Source organism: Diabrotica undecimpunctata, chromosome 7, assembly GCF_040954645.1.
Source record: "Diabrotica undecimpunctata isolate CICGRU chromosome 7, icDiaUnde3, whole genome shotgun sequence".
NCBI classification, from domain to species: Eukaryota; Metazoa; Arthropoda; class Insecta; order Coleoptera; family Chrysomelidae; genus Diabrotica; species Diabrotica undecimpunctata.
The window spans coordinates 25,141,510-25,163,479 of record NC_092809.1 but is presented as its reverse complement, the minus strand read 5'-3'; the positions used below and the strand labels follow the sequence as shown (position 1 = coordinate 25,163,479).

At 32.1% G+C, this 21,970-nt stretch overlaps 2 protein-coding genes across 3 annotated transcripts; both read right to left on the bottom strand.

Annotated features, from left to right (window-relative positions):
* Nucleotides 1-2,158: 2,158 nt before the first annotated feature.
* On the bottom strand, nucleotides 2,159-3,871 carry LOC140445088 (uncharacterized). The gene is made up of 2 exons (XM_072536903.1): nucleotides 3,656-3,871; nucleotides 2,159-2,398 (listed from the first exon to the last, which is right to left on the bottom strand). The coding sequence occupies exons 1-2, from the start codon at nucleotides 3,715-3,717 to the stop codon at nucleotides 2,308-2,310; spliced, it is 153 nt and encodes a 50-aa protein (XP_072393004.1). The 5' UTR covers nucleotides 3,718-3,871; the 3' UTR covers nucleotides 2,159-2,307.
* An 827-nt stretch (nucleotides 3,872-4,698) lies between these two features.
* LOC140445085 (uncharacterized) lies at nucleotides 4,699-16,005 on the bottom strand. 2 transcript variants are annotated; one of them, XM_072536898.1, is made up of 4 exons: nucleotides 15,281-15,990; nucleotides 14,653-15,228; nucleotides 10,324-11,203; nucleotides 4,699-5,225 (listed from the first exon to the last, which is right to left on the bottom strand). In XM_072536898.1, exons 2-3 carry the CDS (start codon nucleotides 14,777-14,779, stop codon nucleotides 10,326-10,328), a joined length of 1,005 nt encoding a protein of 334 aa, XP_072392999.1. In that variant the 5' UTR covers nucleotides 14,780-15,228; nucleotides 15,281-15,990; the 3' UTR covers nucleotides 4,699-5,225; nucleotides 10,324-10,325. The 2 variants fall into 2 exon arrangements, 1 of the variants encoding a protein (XP_072392999.1); XR_011951363.1 differs by lacking the exon at nucleotides 10,324-11,203 and having other exon boundaries at nucleotides 15,281-16,005.
* Between the last annotated feature and the right edge of the window lie 5,965 nt (nucleotides 16,006-21,970).

Here is a 21,970-nt window from a genome sequence, read left to right as displayed (position 1 = left end):
TTATATATATGCCACTATCGTATAAAGCCTTTATAATGGCATCAGTCTTTTCGAATCTTCTTTCAGAGAGAACCCATATACAGTGTAGGTAAAAATTTATAGTCGGTATGGACCTTACGTGAGAGGAGTGAGAAACACCTGTTTAAAAAGAGAGAGGTATATTAGGTCCGCCCTTTATATCGTCGAAAATGCATTAGTGTAAATAATAAATTCAACAGAAGAGGGGAAGTTTAACGTTGCCAAACGTATTGGTTTTATTTGACCTGTTGTGTTTTTAGCATTTGAAAAATGTTATAAGATAATCAAATTTGAGTTTGGGTGAATTGATTTAAATGGCAGCTTACTGTTTTTTATTGGGTACCTATACGCCACAATTTTACTTAATAAGTGTAATTTAACATTTTGATTTCCACTTCGGAAATCGTTTTATATAAATAAAATTTATTAATGTTTCGTATTTTAAGTACGATTTCTGAATTGGAAATCTAAACATCAAAATAAGCTTATTTTAAAGTCACATTGTGCCTTATTCCCAATAAAAATAATAAACTGCATTATGACGCCACAATAGTTTCATACAAAATTATTTGGCAACGTCGCGTCGTCAAAGTAAGGACACTTTGATTTTTAATACTATGGTAACGAGTAGAGGTGGGTCGTTGACGTTTTTATCGTTATCGAAACTGAACCGTTTTTCGTAAGCAAGTAACTAGTTGAAAAAATAGTTAAATTATTCAACTAGTTGATTGTAGTTGACAGTAGTTTCAAATAAGCGAGTACATAAACAAACATATTGGCTATTATCATTTATGTGTATATGTATTGAAGTGAAAAAAACTAATGAAGGATATATTTATTATAACTTGAAAAATAAATTAAACAATACAAATAGTACTTACATTTACATTACACATTATCATTAAATCGCGAATCGTCTAAATTGACATTTAAAAACATAAATTTTCCCACTTTACTTGTTGTTAACTGTATTCTTCTTTGATTTAAAATTAAACTAGATTTGAAACATGTATTCACAAGGAACAGATGTTGCTACAATATTGCAATATTTTATGAACATAGTGGTTAAGTTAGGATATACATGGCGATGGTTTTTCCACCACTGTAATGGACAGTTCCAATCTCTGTTCTAATTTTTTCTGGGTAATATAGAAAAAAATGTCGAACAATAAATAGCTCAAATAACTAGTTTTTTTCTCACTTTTCTCATTAATTAACTACGTTTTTAATCAGATTAAAAAGTATAAAAATCTTGTATTTGTAGAAGAAATAATAGTTAAAGCATTTATTTTTTTATTTACTGACCTCGGCTTCGGTATTGATTATGTCATCTACATTAAAAACTGTTCCCACAAAATGTTCCCTTAATTTAAAAGCAAACCAAATAGGCTGAAAAATCCCATAGCGATTTTTTTTTCGGTTTCAATTCTTCTATTGAGGTTTTTTCCAAATTTATGCTGATCTTTTTTCATGCATCGTGTCTTTGTGCTTTTTTTGTGAAGAATCCCACAACATTCTCTCACTAGCATATAGGTCTAAAAACTTCAGCACTTGGTCATAGTTAATGAAAAACTTACCAAACAATAAACAAATAAGACGGTGCACCGAGAAGACAGCGAACAGCATGTAAACAGTCACTCACACTGCAAGTACTTTGATTTCCGTTAAAAAATCCGCCAATGAAGGTAGCGGACAACAGCAGCAGTGGCATGAGTAATGGCAGCAAGAGCGACATATTTACATACTCAAGCTGTTAACTTCACTGGAAGTTCTCATGGCCGCGGAAGTGAGCTGCATGTAAAGGAGGTATTACATCTATCATTTTGGACATAAATATGATACTTTATGAGATATTCAGGATAAAATATTCAAAAGTAGTGGCATGTAATGTTGACTTTGTCCTTGATAAAGAATTATTAAAACTGTTCCAGATTTTGTCACTAATTTTTCAGCTAGAGCAATTTCAAAATATTATTTATAAACAACTATGTATTAGGTTTAGCTTTTTTTTGAAGACATTTTTATAAAAATCTAAGTTCTAGCTCACTAAACTGTTTCTGTCTGGGCTAACAATAAATAAATAATAAAAAGAGGTTAGTCTTTGTATGTGGGTATATTTAATAAAATATACCCACATACAAAGACTAACCTCTTTTGTTATACGTGGTATACAGCCAGCTACAGGAATTATTTTCCTTGTGGATTTTTTTTTTAAATAAATAATAAGGTTTTTTATTTATTTTACATGTATTTAAACTCTAACAAAACTTTAATCTAAACTATTCTGCCCTAAGCTTGAGTTGGCAATAGCTCCATCCCTGCACATTCTTGGGCAATTCTAATTCCTAATGCAAATAATCCTATAGATTTGACAAGTGCCCTGAAAAAGATAAACAAAACAAAATGAAATAAAAAAATTAAATAAATATAAAGAGTGATACGGTTCCGTTCAAGTTCGGGGTCTCAATCAGCCTCCTCCTCTCACTCGTGACGTACCAGTATCGTGTTCTGTATAAATACAAGAACCGTGAAACGGCACTGAGGTCTCAATCTGCCTATTCCTCAGTGTCGAGTGAGAGCCCCGTCACTTGCCACTTAGGTGATCTAAGCATACAGTTATATAAGCACAAAAACACCATATCAACTTTAATCTTAAAGAGGATAGTTTGTATCTAAACAGGATAAAGATTAAATAAAGAACTTGTCCTTCAGATGTACTGAAAATTCCAATATAAAGCCCAATAAAAGAGATTTATAGAGCAAATATTTGAGAAACATCATCAATGAACAGAACATAGTTATGGCTGTTCTTGTAAAATAATTTAATATAGCTTTCGATTATTTTCTTCAGCAATGTAGGCACAAGACAAATAGTTTATTTTAGTGAGTTTGCTCTTTTTATAATACTTTCGCTTGTCACAAAATCAATGTTTTGTTTCAATCAATGAATTGTTTTTTTAACACATCAATATGTAACTACCCCAATTCTGCTTCAAAATCTCAATTCTGAAATGCCCAAACCATACTTCCCAAAAAAGCCATATGTACTTCAGGATAAGGCTCATTGGGCAGCATTAATGAAAGTACAAGCTGAATGTAGCTGATCATATCTAAGGTTAGGTACATAATAATCAAAGAATTAATAATGTTAATAAACAAATAATGAAATATAATGATGAACCACTGTGTGAAATATAACCTGTAATAGAAGCCACAAAGTAATGATCAAAACAACAGGATACAGAATGTTTTCATCATTGTTTTGGTCATTTAGTGAGTCAACAAAAGTAGTCAGTTAATCATAACATTGTTAAGTAGCTTTTGAAGCAAGGTCTTTCAGATTTTAAAATTTACAAATGCCTACACCTTTACCAAAGAATATAGAGGCATATGTTTATATATTCTTTGCCCTTACTTAGAACTTGATTCATATATCTCTGTTTCTTCCCTAAACCTCCTGTTCTTTATTTAATTTTTATGCAAAATTTTTGGTGCCTATAAAAACGATCTTTGCTAAACTATTTGTATCTTGACAGTGGCAAAAGTACTTGAATATGAAAGAATTTCAGTATTTTCTTGTACATAAAAAAATTGCATAAGGCTCACTATTACCATATAATACCAAATAATACATTACCATTTAAATTCATCCTGATAAATCCCCTTTAAAATTGTAGTTACACCTCCCAGTTTTGCCATTTTAGGTAAAAGTTAAATATAATTTGGTTCGAAACGTGATTTCAATAGTTATTTACGTTATTTACCAATTATTATTACAAAAGTGAAAAATCTCAATTGTCATATGTCAATCGTATACATCAAAGGATATACAGTCACCGAAACAGTCCAATGGTCGAGTTTACCGAAAGTACAAGCTGAATATTGCTGCAAATGTCAACCATGAAATAAAATGTTTCGGTTTTCGGTTTGGCACTTGACTTGGCAGTGTTGGGGTGTTTCTATAATGGATATGTTGTATGCTTTAAATATAAAGACATAAAACTTCAGAAAAGTACATTTTGATTATACTATTTTATGAATTCTACAATTTTTAATTTATATGAAACAATAACGAGTAAATATTTGTCTCTATCGAGATTAATTGCTAACATCTGTTGCAACCTCGCAACTAGTAGCATAGAATTCACCCAAATGAACTCTAGTACATAGGAATACAATCACCTCTTTCTCAAAAATGCACCCCTTTAAAGTTGTAGTTCCTTCCTAAAGTACATAATCAATATCAATAGTATATTTCAGTTGTTCTGTATTTTGTAATTTACTTTAATTTTTGTGAGATGAAGTTTACTAAATCTGGTAATTTTATTTACATTTGTCGATCAGTAGTTTGATTTTAACAATATTAAATCTATTGTCAATATAATATCTTTGGTTTGGTGGTTCTTGAACTATAGATTTTAGTTTTGGAGTTAAAATAAAAGGGACAGTATGTCAAGTTTTACACTGTACGATACAATAATATTTTGTATAACCTTGAAATTAAAGAATTAATAAAGCAAAAACTCAAGAAATCTTAACGAAATGTTGGGTACATCATATATTGCAGTCAAAAATAGATACTGAAAAAAATTACTTCCGATCCACTTCCATATATTGTGAGATTTTTACATTATATTATATTTTTTGTCTATTATCTTTTTATTATATTTTATATATTATTTTTATAATAATATTTCAATTCTCTTTGGTAGTCTTATCGTTACATGTTATTTGGACACCGTTGGTGTTATTCCCGTACAATTTAGCACGTGTTTGGGACCAGACATTGTCAACATAATAAGTTGATTACCTGAAATTCTTATAAAATGGACATAGTTTGTTTTTTCCCCTTACCATTCATATTTGTATGAGCATAAAGAACATTTATTAATAAAAACACAAAGACTATCACATGCCGATTTATTTGAATGTGCCTCTTTATAACCATTTTTTTTCTTGAATTTTTCGTTCCCTCTCTCTTAGATCCAGTTCTCTTTCTCGTAGATCTAATTCTCTTGTTTTGTTCTTAGCTTCCAACCATCTTACTTTTAACTCAAGCTCCTTTAACTCCAATTCTCGTTGCCGCAACTGATCATTCTCTGAAACTAACTCTTTCAAGGCCATCAAACGCTCTAAAATTGCGGTAGTTTTTTTTTGACCTACAACATTCGCCTCTGCTGAATTTTGGAGATTACCACTTATATCATCTGAAAACAAAAATCAGACAAGGTTATAGAAATTAATAGTTTGTAAAACAAATAATTGTTAATTTCAATGAAAAATCGCGGAATTAACTGCGTGTATTTTAAAGAATAAGTTACATTTCCCTACATCACTTTTTCAGCATTCAGTGGATCGTCTTGAAATGTTTACTGAAGTTGTTTTTTATATAGATGAGTGTAACCTATAAGTATGAAAGGTGTGCCACTAAGGATAACAGACTTATAATAAAACTAATAAGCGTAGCAAACATTTTATCGATTTCAAAACTTTTAAGTTTTCATTGTATAACTTTTTCAACGTTTATGATGTAAAAATGTTGCAAACATTTTAGCACATTGTTAAACGTTACCGAAATGAATGTGGAGTTGACAATAAATCAAGGTTAGCTCCAAATAAGATTTTTACTGAACGTGAAGAAAGTGCACCAAAATTGTGAGGTAGAAAGACAGTTTGGAAAAAGAATTAGACAAATTATACGAAAGCATAATTTACACGGTCGAACTGCTAGAAATAAACCTTTTATTAGCCAAAGAAACAGGCGTATTAGATTGTAGTTCTCCAGGGAGCATATTAACAAAGATTTGAGCTTTTAGAATTCAGTAATATTTGCTGATAAAATCAAAATAAACTTGTTTGGGTCCGATGGAAACATATCGGTGTGTGGAAAGCCGAATGAAGAACTAAAATTTAAAAGATCTGAAAGCTACTTTAACTTACGGTGAAGCTGGGGTCATGATGTGGGGGGTGTATGTCGTTCGCAGGAGTAGGTAACATGCATTTTATTAAAGGAAATATGAACCAGTACATGTATTTGGATATACTAAGGCAGCATCTCGCCGCTAGTACTCAAAAATTAGGTATTAATAACAATTACCGGTTTTATCAGGACAACGATCCAAAACACACGTCATATCAGGTTCGTACTTGGTGGCTTTATAAATACCGAAATGTCATTAAAACACCAGCCCAGTCACCCGATTTGAATAGTATTGAAAATTTGTGGGTGGCATTAAAAAATAAAGTAAATAATACGCCAATATCAAAAATAAATGAATTGAAAGTAAAAATTACTGAAGCTTGTGACACAATTTCCCCCAAAGTAAACTAGAAAGTTGGTCGAATCAACGCCTAGACGACTACAGGCTGTAATTGTTAATAAAGGAGGATTTATAAAATATTAACAACCATTTTTCAATAAGTCGAGTTTGTTTTCTTTATTAATTTTCATGTTTTAAAGTTTGCATAATTTTAGCTGTGACATTAAAATCATACATAAAATAACTAAATATTTATTGTTATTTAAGTATGGTATATTTAAAACCCAAAAAATAGTTTATGCTATTTTAAAAGTCTTATAGTAATTTAATTTCAATATGTAATTTTGTTCTAATAAATATTGAGCCACTGACACAAGATAGTTTTATTGAGTAGCGACTGCATCATTTATATATACAGTAAAACCTCCGTTAACCGAAATAATTGGGGGGAGGCCGTTTCGGATAACAAGAATTTCGGTTAAAAATAACATTGTTTTTTATAATATTCTTGATCAAAGTATTGGTATTAAAAAATACTATGAGTTGATTTCGCAATGTTTTCTAATAAGTAAATCCAAAATAAAGTAATAAAATTAAGGAAAATGAACAAGTTTAACATGCTTTTTTAAAGAAATCTGCTATTTTTTTTGCGTTTTCGTTTCACAACGATGTTTCTCTCTCCCTCCATCGTTAATTTGCAGAACGTCATGAGTTTGTCTCATTCGATTGTTCGACGAAACGTAAAGCAATCTGAAAAGGACAAAACTTTATGTAATGACAACAAAAATTAAGAATCTAGTCGTGTCCCTAACTAATTAGGCCTACTGTATAAAATTCTTTCCTCTAAAGCATTGAAAATCTCATCGACGGTCTTGTGCTGCCTGTTGCCTCTTGGGTCGTCATCTTCGTTATCTGATATGCTCAGGTTGTCTTGATAAAGAACCATATCAATGATGTCCTGGTCGATGAATTCACGTTCTGAGTCATCAGCTGCTAACCAGTCACGTATCTCTTCTTAGTTAATTTTGTCATGTCCCGGCAAATTTTTAATGAAAGGTTTAATTTCTTCTGTCGTTTTCTTACCATTTTCTTCTTCAGGATCATCAATCAAAATCTTATCAAAAAGTTTGTTCCAGCATTTTTCCAAAGTTGAAGATTTGATCTTGGCCCACGACTCAGCTCACCAATAAAAATGTTTTATTGTTAAAGATTTGAGAATTTCGGGAACACTTTTGGATTAATTCGTCTCCTGTAATAACAGATGTCTTAAGAATGCTTCTCTATAATGTCTCTTGAATGTCTCTATGACTCCCTGGTCTAACGGCTGGATTAAGCTTGTGACATTCGGTGGCAAAAATCTGACAATTGTCACCATTTTGTAGATTTTGAGGGTGAGGGCGCATTGTCAACAAGCAACAATGCTTTGATGAGAAGGTTTTTTGATTTTAAAAAGGATTTTACACTTGAGACGAATTCGTTTTCAAACCATTCTAAAAATAAAGTGGTCGACATCCATGAACTTTTTTGGCTTCTATACCTTAAAATGCCTTTTCGGAAATATCTTTTAGAGCTCTTGGTTTTTGTGATTTCCCAACACACATAGACATCAATTGGTGAGTGAAATTAACGGAATTGTTTACGTTTTACGACAAACATTTACTTTTTATTGACGAAATTATTGAAACTGTCAGCCGTTTCGGTTAAACGATGTTTCGGTTAAGGGAGGTTTTACTGTATATATATCATCATCATCATCATCAGTGGCATTACAGCTCGTTATGAGCCAAAGCCTTCTTCAGAACAATCTTCCATTCGCCCCTGTCTCTGGTAACTCTTCTCCATGCTTTAACTCCGATGGATTTTAGATCATCCTCTATGTTATCTTGATACCTAAGTTTTGGTCTTCCTCTGGCTCGTCTTCCCACTGGTCCTCTTCGGTCGAAAATTTTTCTGATCGTTGCATCTTCATCTCGCCTAATTACATGTCGTACCCATCGAAGGCGTGCTAATTTAATATATTTTACAACGTCAGGTTCCGCAAAACTTCTATATAACTCAAAGTTGTAGCGCCTACGCCACAAACCCTGTTCTTGGATAACTCCATATATTTTTCTTAGAATTTTTCTCTTGAAACGTTTAAGCAATTCTTGGTCGTTCTGTGTAAGTGACCACGTTTCAGACCCGTATGTTAACACTGGCCTTACTAGTGTTTTATATATGGTAACTTTAATTTTTCTGGGTAGTTTTGGGGCCATATGTTTCCTCAAGCCATAATAGCACTTATTGGCAAGCACTATTCTTCTTTTAATTTCTTCGCCGACACTGTTGTCTTTGGTCAGCAGCGAGCTCAGGTAGACGAAGGTGTCCACACCTTCCAGTTCCAGATCATCAATTAATAGTCTAGGTATCTGGTGGCCTTATCTAGTACAATACATATACTTGGTTTTCTGTGCGTTTATTTTTAATCCCATTGTAAGTGCAGACGCCCTTAGTGATCGAAATGCTTCGATCAGAGATTCTGTGGACCTAGACTAATGTCTATGTCATCTGCATATCCGACCACTTGTATAGATTTATTAAAGATGGTGCCATTCGTATTAATATGGCACTCTCGAATTACATCTCGTTTTTGTCATCGAAGAGACACGACAGTCCATCTCCCTGTCTCAGTCCATTTTTTATGGACTGAGACAGGGAGTTTATATATATATATATATATATATATATATATATATATATATATATATATATATATATATATATATATATATATACAGGGTGTTAGCATGCCATAGAGAATAAAGCCTAAGTAGTGAAGAATGTTTTTCCCGATATTTCTAGATTTTAGGGGGGTCTCTAAACTTTATGTTGGATATATTATAATATTGAATTAAAAACGAGACGTTAATAGAATTTATTACCTATTTTACTTTTTTGTCTTTTGGTATTTGTTTGTAAAATCGTTAATTTTGAAGATTTTTGTCACTTTTTTTACTGTCAAGCTAAAATAATACAATTATACAGATATCAAGTTTATTATTCAAGTAGGCAAATTTTTGCTGTGTTCTCTATTTTGATAGTGAGTTGACTGTTATCGTGAAGAAAAGTTTTGTTTTAATTAACTAAATTAAAAATGAACAATTATAGTTTTTCTGAAATGACAGAATACCAATTTAAATTTAAATTTTAATTAAACAGAAACCGAATTTTGTGAAGTTGTTCGACAGCATTTGATTGCATCTCGTTCGAATGCATTTCGACAGATATTTGACTTTTCAAAATATTTGCCTATATTTGCCTATAAAAATTTGTTGAAACGATATAGAGCCTATATACAGGAAGAAGGAGGTCACTTTGAATACTCTTTAAATCAAATTAATATATTTTTTGTTCCTCTTTGAAAGTTAGTAATAAACTTAATGTTTTTAAAAATGTAATATTGCATGTAGGTGCGGTGGCTGTATCTTCTAAATTAATAATTTTACGAACAAATACCAAAAAACAAAAAGTTGTAAAGTAGATATATCATTCAGTTGACGCCCAGTTTAATATTATACTACAAAAAAGTTGGAGGGAAGGGAGGGTTTGGAGACCCATAAAATCTAGAAAAATGGAGAAAAATATTGTTTGGTACTTCAGTTTTATTGGCAATGGTATGCTAACCCATAATATAGATTTTCATAAAAAAATTTTAAACCGATTTGGAAAAATATTAAAAAATTCGGTGCAAAAAATCAACTTTTTCTGGTGAACTTTTGCATATAGGTAAGTTAGGACAAAACGACTTACTTTTAACCCTAAAAATCATGGTATAATTTATGACTAATCTTTTTGTGACAGCGTGTATATATATTCAGTATATACTAAGCAATCTCTTTTCAAATTGCTTCGTTGAGAAAACCATATGAAACATATTTACACTAATAGTTTTTCTCCAGATTGCATCAAGTGTTTTCTCAAATTACTTGTTTTACTGTTTACAACAAATTTCATACTTTTAAGATCCTATCGAGCATTTGATCAAATGTATTTATTTTTACAGTACCTTTAATTATTGGTAGGTTGTTCTCTATTGTGTATCATCAAATGTTTTTTTAAAGCCCCTGCATGGTTAAACCGCTTGCAACAAATTTCACACTCGTAAGGTTTTTCTCCAGTATGTATTCTCATATGTTGCTTCAAATCATTTGCTCGAGAAAATTGCTTGAAACAAATTTCACACTCGTAAGGTTTTTCTCCAGTATGTATTCTCATATGTTGCTTCAAATCACCTGCTCGAGAAAATTGCTTGAAACAAATGTTACACTTGTAAGGTTTTTCTCCAGTGTGCATCATTAAATGTTTTTTTAAACTATTAGTTTGGGTAAACTGCTTGAAACAAATTTCACACTCGTAAGGTTTTTCTCCAGTGTGTAACATCAAATGTTTTTTTAAACTAGTTGGTTGGGAAAACTGTCTTAAACAAACTTCACACTTGTATGGTTTTTCTCCAGTATGAATTCTAAAATGTATCTTTAACTCAAATTTACGGGAAAACTGCTTAAAACAAATTTCACACTTGTAAGGTTTGTCTCCAGTATGTATTATCATATGTTTCTTCACATCATTTGCTCGAGAAAATTGCTTGAAACAAATTTCACACTCATAAGGTTTTTTACCAGTGTGTATCGTCAAATGTCGTTTCCAGTGACCTGCATGGTTAAACAGTTTGCCACAAATTTCACACTTGTATAGTTTTTCCTTTTTTTCTTTTGGTTTTTTCAATTGCTCTCTAGAATCACCTGTGTGAGCAAGTTGTTCAGTCTTAAGTTTAATATTTGCATTTGGTACTGTTGTTTCTTTGACGTGTCGACTGTTATTTTTTTCTTTATGGGATGAATGTTCAATTAACATTTCCACAATTTTCATGTCCTCATGCACACAACCTAAAAGACAAATCAATAATTATAACAATTTTATTATAAGGAAAAATGAATTAATAAACTATAGATAGAACGAGAAGAGGAATGCTAAGGTAGAAAAGTTTCTTTTTCTGATGGTGCCTATCTGTTACGGATGTACACTATCATGTATATTTTGACTTTGTTGAATGCTGCCCTAAAGTCAGGTACTTAATGGTCTAGTTAAATCATTTTCGTAGGTTATTCCTAGGATACGGGGATATTTCCCGAAGCCAGCATATTCTTCTTCTTCCTGGAACTATTTTTCCATGCACCTTACCTTTCTAGTGTGGTCTGAAGTAGGTCGTTTCATTGTTTATTATGCATTAAATGGTCAAGTTATTACAATTTGCTACGTTTTATGGTTATGACTAGTTCATACTCTTTACCTTTCTGTGTAGAACTTCTTTGTTGGTAACTCTGCCTTGTTCTGAACATGGGACAGTATACATCCCTGTCGCACACCTCTTTTTATCTTTATGTCGTCTGTTAAATGATCCCCAACTCTTAACAGTTGCAGTTTATTCGTAATAGATATTGTTTATTATACGGCAGTGTCTGCTGTCTAGACCAAGTGAATTTATTATTTTTATGTTTTTTTTTATCATGTTTTGTTTTATCGAACGCTCTCTGATAATCAACAAAACACATATCTATATCATCACAATTCACATCTCACATCAACTTCCATCGAGTTAGAATCTATGGAGAAGCTATGAGCATATTAACGTGTGTATTAAAAACGGCGTAGGTAGGCGTGGCTAACGATGATACCAATATGGCGGTGGGATCATGGCCGCACTCAATAATATTAAAACTACTATAAAAATATGACTAGTTATTCAGAAGATTTAATCATAATCTAAAAAAGTGCAATACATTTTTAATAAACTATGATTTATTTATCCCGCGGTAAACACTAAAAACACGATATATTATACATAAAGATAAATTAATACGGTCAAATATTATTAATTTATTCTCTGAAGTACGGTCCATTACTTTGTTTACATATTTGTATACTAACCTGTAGAACGTTATTCCTGAAGATTTTTTATTAACATTGCTTCTGCTACTGCAACTACGTTGAGAACAAGAGACCATTATTATGCACTATCACAATATATTATTACAGTTTCTATAAAAGTATTATAAAACTAAAAATATTCGAACAACAACAAACGTAAACAAACATATATGATCTGTCAAAAGTGTCAAAACAATCTTAACAATATGGCCGAAGTGAGGTCGTTTTTAGTCACGTGATGCCCTCTCCATAGATTCTAACTCGATATCAATAAGCTGAATTGTGTGTTTGCTTCATGTTCTTCACACTTTTTATATATAAGTACTTTTATGTATAATTTTAAAAAAAGTTTTCAAGAGATGGCTCATTAGGTTTATTATTCGATAGTCTTCATATTTTTTGCACTGGGTTTTTAGGTATTATGAAAGTTGATTTAAACCACTGTTGGAGTATTTTCCACTTTGGTATCTATTGTTAAAGATCAAGGTAAGCGTCTTTCTCCATACAAAACTATAGAAGAAATAAATTTAATATACCTTAATTTAAAAGTACCTGACATCATAATTTTAGCTTTAATGGGCCTCCTTTTTTGTCTCCCAAGATCATCTTAGTTTTATCTACATCTGATGTTATTTCTATACAAACTTTGAGACAGTTCATTAGTTCTTTTAGATGCGTAAATACTAAATAGTCTGCCCTACTTAGGAAACAAGTTGTTTAGTCAGAAAAAATACCTGATAATTAAATTTGTCATCAAATTACAACATCCTCATCTTAGTCTATTTGACAAAAAAAAGCAAGTAAAAACATTTATAGACAGAATTAGTATTTTCACACACAGAAAATACTCAGTAAACTAGTAACTATATTGGGTAAACAAAATTTGAAACATTTGATTAGATTGTCAAAAACTCTATAAAAAAGTAAAAATTAAAATGTTTTTATGAGTAGTAGATAACTGTTAAATTAAAAAAGTCCACTAAGTACATATAATATTTTGAAAACAAAAATCAAGATTATATTCTGCAGCAATCACTGACTTTCCTCATGTTCATGTTTCCTTGTTTAGTACATGAATTTTCGTTATTGTTATGCTTTCTTGTATGAGATGAAGGTCAGCCCTCAGTTTGTGTGTGTGTGTGTGGTTTAGGATATTGACAGCGAAACCTATGGTTTCATTCGCCTAATCATGTACCTCAGCCCTCAGTTTGACACAATAAAAGTATTTTGTTACTTAATACATATCTTTTTTATCTTCTGAATATTCATGATCTCCATTTGAACTATCTTCATTGTCATGAATATTTCATCAGATAATTCTAAATTACTCTCTTGATGGAAATCAATATGCTCATTCAATGAAACAGCATCTACATCACTAGCATTTCTAACAGTCTCATACAATTTCATAACAGTTTCTTCAAAAACTTTACACAAAACAGAGGTTTTTTTTAAGGAACTAGCCATAGCCACAATAACTACTTAGTAACATGAGCAGACAGGTGTCATCTCAGGAACTACAATCACTTTGTTTTATCCTATATTTGAGGCACAAGTTCTTGTACTAATTCGAAATTCAAAGGAAGGGTTGCTGGCCAGTCAGTTTAGGATTAGGAGATTACAGAGAATCAGAGATAATATGAAATGTATATTAAAGGTCATCTTACAGATGAGACCTTTCTGGTAAAGGGTTATAGTATACACAGCCTAATTTTATTTAGATGCATACAAGAACTGTGATCTACTCAGGCCCACATATAGCAATTTCACTGCATTAACTGATAGCACATTGCTATCCCTTTTTCCAATAGGAGGATTATACAGATTTTGTTGAGATAACTCCATATTAAGATACTCACATAAAACTCACTACTCACTCAAAAACAATTTAAGATCATCATTACCAAAACAAACAAAACAATAAAGGAGACAAAACAATAAAAATATAATAATTATAAAACGTAATTTTCATTACAATTGATAAAGGAGACCTTGAGGAATGGACCTAAATTAATCCACCCAAAAAGCGTTTTATGAAGCTTTTCTGTGAACAGCAAATTATTTATTCGGTCTATCTAAAAGTCAGTCCAAATTAGCTGAAAATAAGTAATCATTTAACCCCAGATAATTACCGTTTTTAAAATCCATATATTTCCATAATTTAAGAGAATTTAACTTAATGCCACCCCAACTTCGAAAGATCTTAGTGCATCCAAAGATCTAGTACACTAAACAGAATTTCTAAAAATCATTTGTAAAAAGCAAGTTCAAAAACACATTTCCAATGTTTGGAAATTCAGATCTATGAAGACTACCTGTATAATAATAGCAAAAAAGAAAAATTAATCTTCTGTGTTATCTCTTTCCATTTGGGCTGAATAGTTATATTAATTATTATATTACTTACTTGTAGGATTATCTTGCTCCAGTTCATGCTTCAAGTCTTCTGTATCTGTTGATGTGGATAACTCACACTTAATATATTTCTGTTCATATTCATCAACCTCTTTCTTAATTTCAACTTTAACATCCATACCTACCTAATAACAATCTGATCTATTCTGTAGTCTATACCTGTACTGTAACTTTCAGTCTTTCAGAACAGAGTAGCATATACTCTGCTTTTAGATTCAGTTCAGAGTATATTTTTAAGTAAAGAATAAAGGTTTTTAACATACTGTGGTTTTTAAGGTAAGAGTAAGAAGGTTAGGTTATTAGGTTATTTTTAATAAATCGAGAAATCGAATAGAAATGACAAATGACCAAGTCGAATCGTATTCACCTGAATAAGAATTGAACCCGAAATCGGAATGTACCCCATACATTTTCGATACTCTGTGTATGAACACTGTCGTCATCCGGATCAACAAAGTGTTGCTGATGAACAACAACCCTATGTTCATACACACCACCGTCCATGCGACCGATATTTGCGTAAGCTCTCCATCCATCCGAATTAATTATGGTTCCCGGTAAAATCATTCTAAAAAGAATATTACTTTATTCCCTGAATATATATTTTAACAATAACATACCTGGATATAATGGGCAGAAGTGTTTGTTCATCCCTTGCTTCCACCTGTTCAATAAAAACTGTCCCACTACCTCTCTCGACACCTCCAAAAACCCATTTTCCGGGCCTAAAAGCGCCTCGGTGGTATTTTCTGTGAAAGAAGTACGATTCATCTATTTCCACAGTTATCGGTTGACCGTTCTCATTAAATCCTCCAATTTCTACAGGATGCTGAGTTACAAACGTTGTGCAAACCTCTCTGCAAAAATTGTACCAATCGACAACAGTTCCACTTCTCGCACTGATTCTTGCTTCCTCCCTGATTTGTAGTTGAGTAAAATCTTTGGCAAATCCATACATAATGGTCACTATCTGCTTTAAGGACAAATTACTTCGCGAGAAGAAGGATTCATTGCGTATCGAACTTGCCTCACCACATCTATTACAAAACCACTTGTATCCGTCCCCGCGGCTGCTTCGCTTAATTAAATTTTTACTAATGTTACATAAATTGCATATTATGCTATTTTTTATTAGGCGCCGCAACGCACACCACACTAGCCACTGAAACTTATCAGTAAATGATAAATCCGCTAAAGTTATTCTGTCTTCCCTCATTTGCGCTACATTAAAGAGCATTTGAGGGTCCACAATATTAACTGGCATTTTAAAAAATTAAATTCAAACAAAATTGAAACAACAAAACAAAATTGAAAAAAAATCCAATAAAACGATTTCACAACTAACACTGAACGGTAACAATCTAACAGTAAGTAAGAAAGAAATTCTTTCAAAGAATAATAAGAATAGTATTCACATTCAGGTATATACCATACCATACATCTGGTGACCATCTGTAACAATCTGGCAACGGGTGATTTGAGGATTGCCAAATCTATCAGCTTATCTATCAAAGGCAGAAATTTGTAATAATTAACTGCAAATAATATGAGAAGAAACAAGTTTTTATTCGTTTGTGTTGTATATAAAAAAAAGTAAAAAATAAAAACATTGCATAATTCATATAATAATATACTAAAAATGTATTTTTGAAAGCTTTTCTATTTGTAATTGAAGCCTACAACACATACATTATAAAGACATGACAACACAGTCAAATGTCAAAAATTTGTTCTATGAACTTAAATTGACGGCTCATTATAGCTAACTTCAATGGGACCAAATGTGAAAATCGTCCGATTTTGTATATTGTATGTGATTATGTGATACTTACTATATGATATATTAACTATAACTACTGATCTCTCAAATCTCCCCCCTAATCTATCAAAGGGCAATTGCCAAAAAAAATTTCCAATAATTAACTGCAATTAATCTTCAAAGAAATTTTTACTTTACTCATTCTTGTTTTTTATAAATCAAAAATTGCAGAATTCATAACATAATATAAACAAAATGTACTTTTCTAAAGCTTTAAACACACTTTACACTACATGATTTATCATGTGATTTGTCATATGATTTGGTCATAAAGTGAAATTTACATGTTTACACTGTGCGATTTGTCATATGATTTTGTCATAAGCACTGTCATGCGGCTCGTCATAGCTTGTCACAGGAGAATAGGACGGTGCCTATTCCGCATGATAAAATCATATGATTTTCGGTAATAATACGGGTAACACCAACATATTTAAATATCGCGCCTTATTCTTATGTCAATTCAGCGACATTCCCTTAGACCAAGAGACAACATTCTTTATTTATTTATTTTTTGTTTGTTGCATTGATATTAAACCTATTATATAATGTGTGCTATTGTATCGTATTTTTCTTTTATTATTTATTTAGTTTATTTTATTCTTAGTTTAGTGTTTTATAGTCTTCTTTATAATTTTAGTTTAGTTTCTTTATTAATTATTTTTAATTTGGTATAATATCAACACTAAATTTGATATACCCTGTCCACGATTATACAAGCCCAAAGGCGTCTAATCTTTTTCTTCTTACTGCTGTAATCTGTACGCAGTTGTTGCCGGCGTATTATTATTAAAAGTCGGGAAGCCAATGCAATCAAAGATTTATTTTCCATTATAATGGTTTCAAAATCTAATAGTTGATACCTATACTGTGTCTAATATCTCTATGACCATAAACAAAAAGAAAACTCAAGAAAACCTCACTCATTGTCACTCAAATTATAAGTCATAACTTATCATGCAATATAAACACGATTTTTTAAAACATCATAGAAACGAGGAATCATAACAAATCACTTTTAATTATTTTTAATTTGGTATAATATCAACACTAAATTTGATATACCTTGTCCACGATTTCTTCGTAAGAGCCACCTGCGAGCCCAAAGGCGTCTGATCTTTTTCTTCTTACTGCTGCTGTACGCAGTTGTTGCCGGCGTATTATTATTAAAAGTCGGGAAGCCAATGCAATCAAAAATTTATTTTTCATTATAATGGTTTCAAAATCTAATAGTTGATACCTATACTGTGTCTTGTATCTCTATGACCATAAACAAAATGAAAAATCAATAAAACCTCACTCATTGTCACTCATATCATAAGTCATAACTTATCATGCAGTGTAAACAAGATTTTTTAAAACATCATAGAAACGAGGAATCATAACAAATCTCATATGATATTGTCATATGATAAAATCATGTAGTGTAAAGTCTACTTTATATTTGAAGCATACAGCTTATACAATATAAAAACATGCCAACACTGCTAATCCGAAATTTTTTGTTCCATGTTTGGCATTTGCAGCTATGATCAGCTTGTACTTTCGGTAAACTCAACCCAGTCCATCTATATCCTGAAGATATCCTATACCGACCACGTTACTAACCAGGACGTTTTATTAAGAATGGAAAAGAGTTTTTAACCACAATAAAAACAGTTAACATTGAATACCTCGGTCACATCATGAGGAACAGCGAAAGATATGGGTTGCTGCAATTAATTCTTCAAGGAAAAGTAGAAGCAAAACGGGACCAGGAAGGCGAAGAATTTCCTGGCTGAAAAATCTACGTACGTGGTCGCCAACATCCGAAACGGATAGGTACTACAAGAAGAAGTTGTAGTTCAAGTTCAAGTATTCGCACTATATGTGTCAAATGTGATGTAAGATTATGCCTAGAGCTTAGAGCACTAGAGTGTAACATAATGTTTCACAGCCCACATACTCCAATCGTCATAGACGAAAATACCAGTGGACCTCTAAAAATTATACGAACAAGCTGCATTTTGTCGAGAATGTCAATTTTGGGACCCAAAAAAGATAAAAAATAGTTTACCACTTTTACCCCCCGGCTTCCCCTAAAACGCCCCCTCGTATGGGGAAAAAATCGATTTATCAAAAATTTGTACGTCGCCGAAAAAAACGTTTCAACTAAAAAATGTAGTTGAGATAATTCTGAACAAAAATGTTTATTAGCACTTTTGAGAATTGAAAAAAATGGCAAAACTGCAATGTTTATTTAGTCAACTGCTTACGAAAGCCACACTCTTCACCTTTAAAATTCATTTTGATTTTTGATCATAGGACACTCTGATCAAAAGATATCGAATTTTTACCGTCGAGTTTGAAGCAGGTTTAAAATTTCTTTAAATTATTCCCCTTAGAAAATTACTTTCACGCCACCTATGTCTATATATTTTGCTAGGAACCTTCAAAATAACCCAAAAGCAACGAGCGATTTGTCACGCCTCTTTTTAACAACGAAATAATTCGCCAAATGTTCGCTGCTCTCTTTAACTTTCATTTGTTAAGTTGAAATTCTTCCTTAGTAACAAAGAAATCAGTTTCTATTGTCAAATACCCTGTTTACATTCTAAGAAAAACGGAGATGTTGGTTTTCGATGAAATAATATTTCCTGTTGGGAGAAAGTGGTTAGGTTACAAGAACGACCACACTAGCTTTGCCATTTAAGTATCATTTTCGCGTGGCACTCTTCGGCCAACTCTCCCACTCTTTTTTATCCTTAGCTTGTCTAAGATCAGAATTCGAGCTCATTTTCGAGTTGGTTCCTGTGGCAAGCGGTTTGTCTCCATCAAAGAGCATCAGCTACAAAGTCCAGAGCCGGCCGTGGGAGTCCCAAAAAGCATCGTCCGTGACCGGAACATAATTCACACTGGAAAAATATACCCGGCCAAACACATGGCAAGACGTATATTGGACGGACATGTGCTAATAGGGTTGAAATACTGCGGAAAACAAGTAGGAATCAGGCTTCCTTACTGGTTATGCGTCAGTTAAAGGTCACCTGCATACAATGGAACAGTTTCATGGAGACTTAAGCTGCAGACTATGTAGCAGAGAACCTGAAAATCTTGCATGACTGCGAGGTATTGGATCGCAGACGGCAAACACTTTTTGGAGACAACGAAGTGACTCCAAATATATATGGTACATACCTACTAGACCTTTATTAGCTAATACAGGGTTCCAGAAATCTGGAATGGGTATCATGAAGGAATGGAAGATGTACAATAAGCCAATTGGCTGCAGTACAACCGGTTCATAACAGACGGCTTCCAGAAAAAAAAACCTCAGTCTTAAGCTATATACATAATTTTTTGTAGAAGTGCTTTCCCTTCTGTAGAAGTATTGGATAAATCCCGTACGGACTGGGTGATTTATATGACTCATTTGATTTCGTCCTGGATCACCAATCTAGAACGATAAGTCATGTTCAGTCTGCTGTCATGTGATACCGGTCAGTATATAACAATTTTAGGATTAGATGATGCTGTCCAGGTATTTCTTGGCCGAGTAAAACTGAATTTGAGAAAATATTTTGATGGTTTGGACGTTTTTATTGCAATACGCTTAAGAAAGCAATAAATTCACTATTCATCGAATAATATGAAGACATTTTTCTGTAGCTTGAAGCTAAAGCTTTTCTGTAGCACATGAACTTTACTTCAAACAATGATTCAATACTAGACGATTTTTCAGCTGCTAACCGACATAAAACCTTGATTTCATGTAAAAAATATACTTAGAAATCATATTTTCAATGCAATTTTCTAACAGAAAACATTACTTACCTACTATGTATTCAAAATTTCAAGAGATTGATTATGTTCAGTAAAAGATCAGTGTTCAAAATTTTTAAAACAACATGAAAAAATTTTAGTCAGAATCTAAAAATACTGTATATTCCATTGAAACTAAAGTTGATGATGAATATGTATTCCGATATAAGCGAAATTAATAGAGTGCTAGTAACTCTATTAGGAGTGTAGATATAGTAATTACCATCCGATTGCTGAACATAGACCTTCTTCAGTTCCCTTACGTAAATAGAGTTTGTTATCAAACACGTACAATCACAATAATTGCTATAGAAAAACTGCGGCTATTCGTTTTAATGAAAACTTGTGTGAATGAAAAATTTATCATGTGAACTAAACTAAAATCGAACCTTTAAACTAATTCTAAACCTTTAAAATCGAAAACTGGAAGACCCACTGCTTCCTACACCTTATGTGACAATTTTCAATTATTTTCGAACAAACGCCTCGTTTGTCTACATCATTAAGGAAAAGAATCACAGGTATCAATTTTCCAATAATATAGGCTACCCTGGAATAAAAAAAACCCCAAATTCAATACAAAGCTACTGCATTCTAAATCTAATACTCCATTACCTAAAATAATTATACACTTTCAAGAGATTAAAAAAAGGTATTAAAAATCAAAATTATATTACAGCAGATATTTGTATTGGTGGTTGCCTACTTACAACCCAAATATATTTTTTTTGCCTTTCCATCTCAATAATTATTCTACAACTTCCAAACACAACGTTTCAATCTAAATTACACAGTAGCGCCACATTACAAAATAACTCTTCCATACTTAATTTAGTAGGTTTCTACAATACACACAAAACAGTTCAACATCTGTCTTTGTCAATTAATAACTTAACATCATAAATGCATCTTCCAGCAACCTAATGTTAATTCATAACATAAGGGGCCTAATCAGTATACCTACTTTAGTTTCAAACATTTTTAAAGTCTTTCCACGCATACAATACTTTCCTCACAAGGTTATATTTTCAGGGTATACCACACTTCAGCCCCAACATATTGATGTTTGCTACTGTTTTATGCAACAATAAATTAATTTTTTTAAATTTCTCAACATATTCATTTAACACATTGTTGGCTGGTGTCACATTAAGACACATACAAGTTACATTGGCTGCTTTGTTCATCCATCCGTTCAAAAACTGTCATTTTAATTAGTTGCCATCTAGAACCAAGTCTGAGGGTAAGCAACAACCCCTATCGGAAGTCCTACGTTGCCATGCAGGATATCTGTTAAAACATCACACCATCTTTTTAACAAAAATGTAAAATATAATAAATTTTGTAACTTTTTAAGGGTTTTTACTCAGATATTTAGTGGCTTGTCTCATGTATACCTGGAAAATTTAACCTTTACATTGACTAAAGTGGTAATACTTATTCTCGGTAATAATACACTGATGGTGGACTTTCTAGTCCGAAAACCTTCTATGATGTAGCCCGTAAGGGCCATTTTAATTATATACCTTTTATAAAGGATTTTTAAATAAAACTTTGTGATGCATGGTATACAGCCCCAACTACAGGAATTTCATTTTCCATGTGGATTTTAACCAAAAAGATGATTTTTTTTGACATGTGGCATATTCCAATTCATTTATTAAAGGAAATGGTTTAAAAACAACAACTA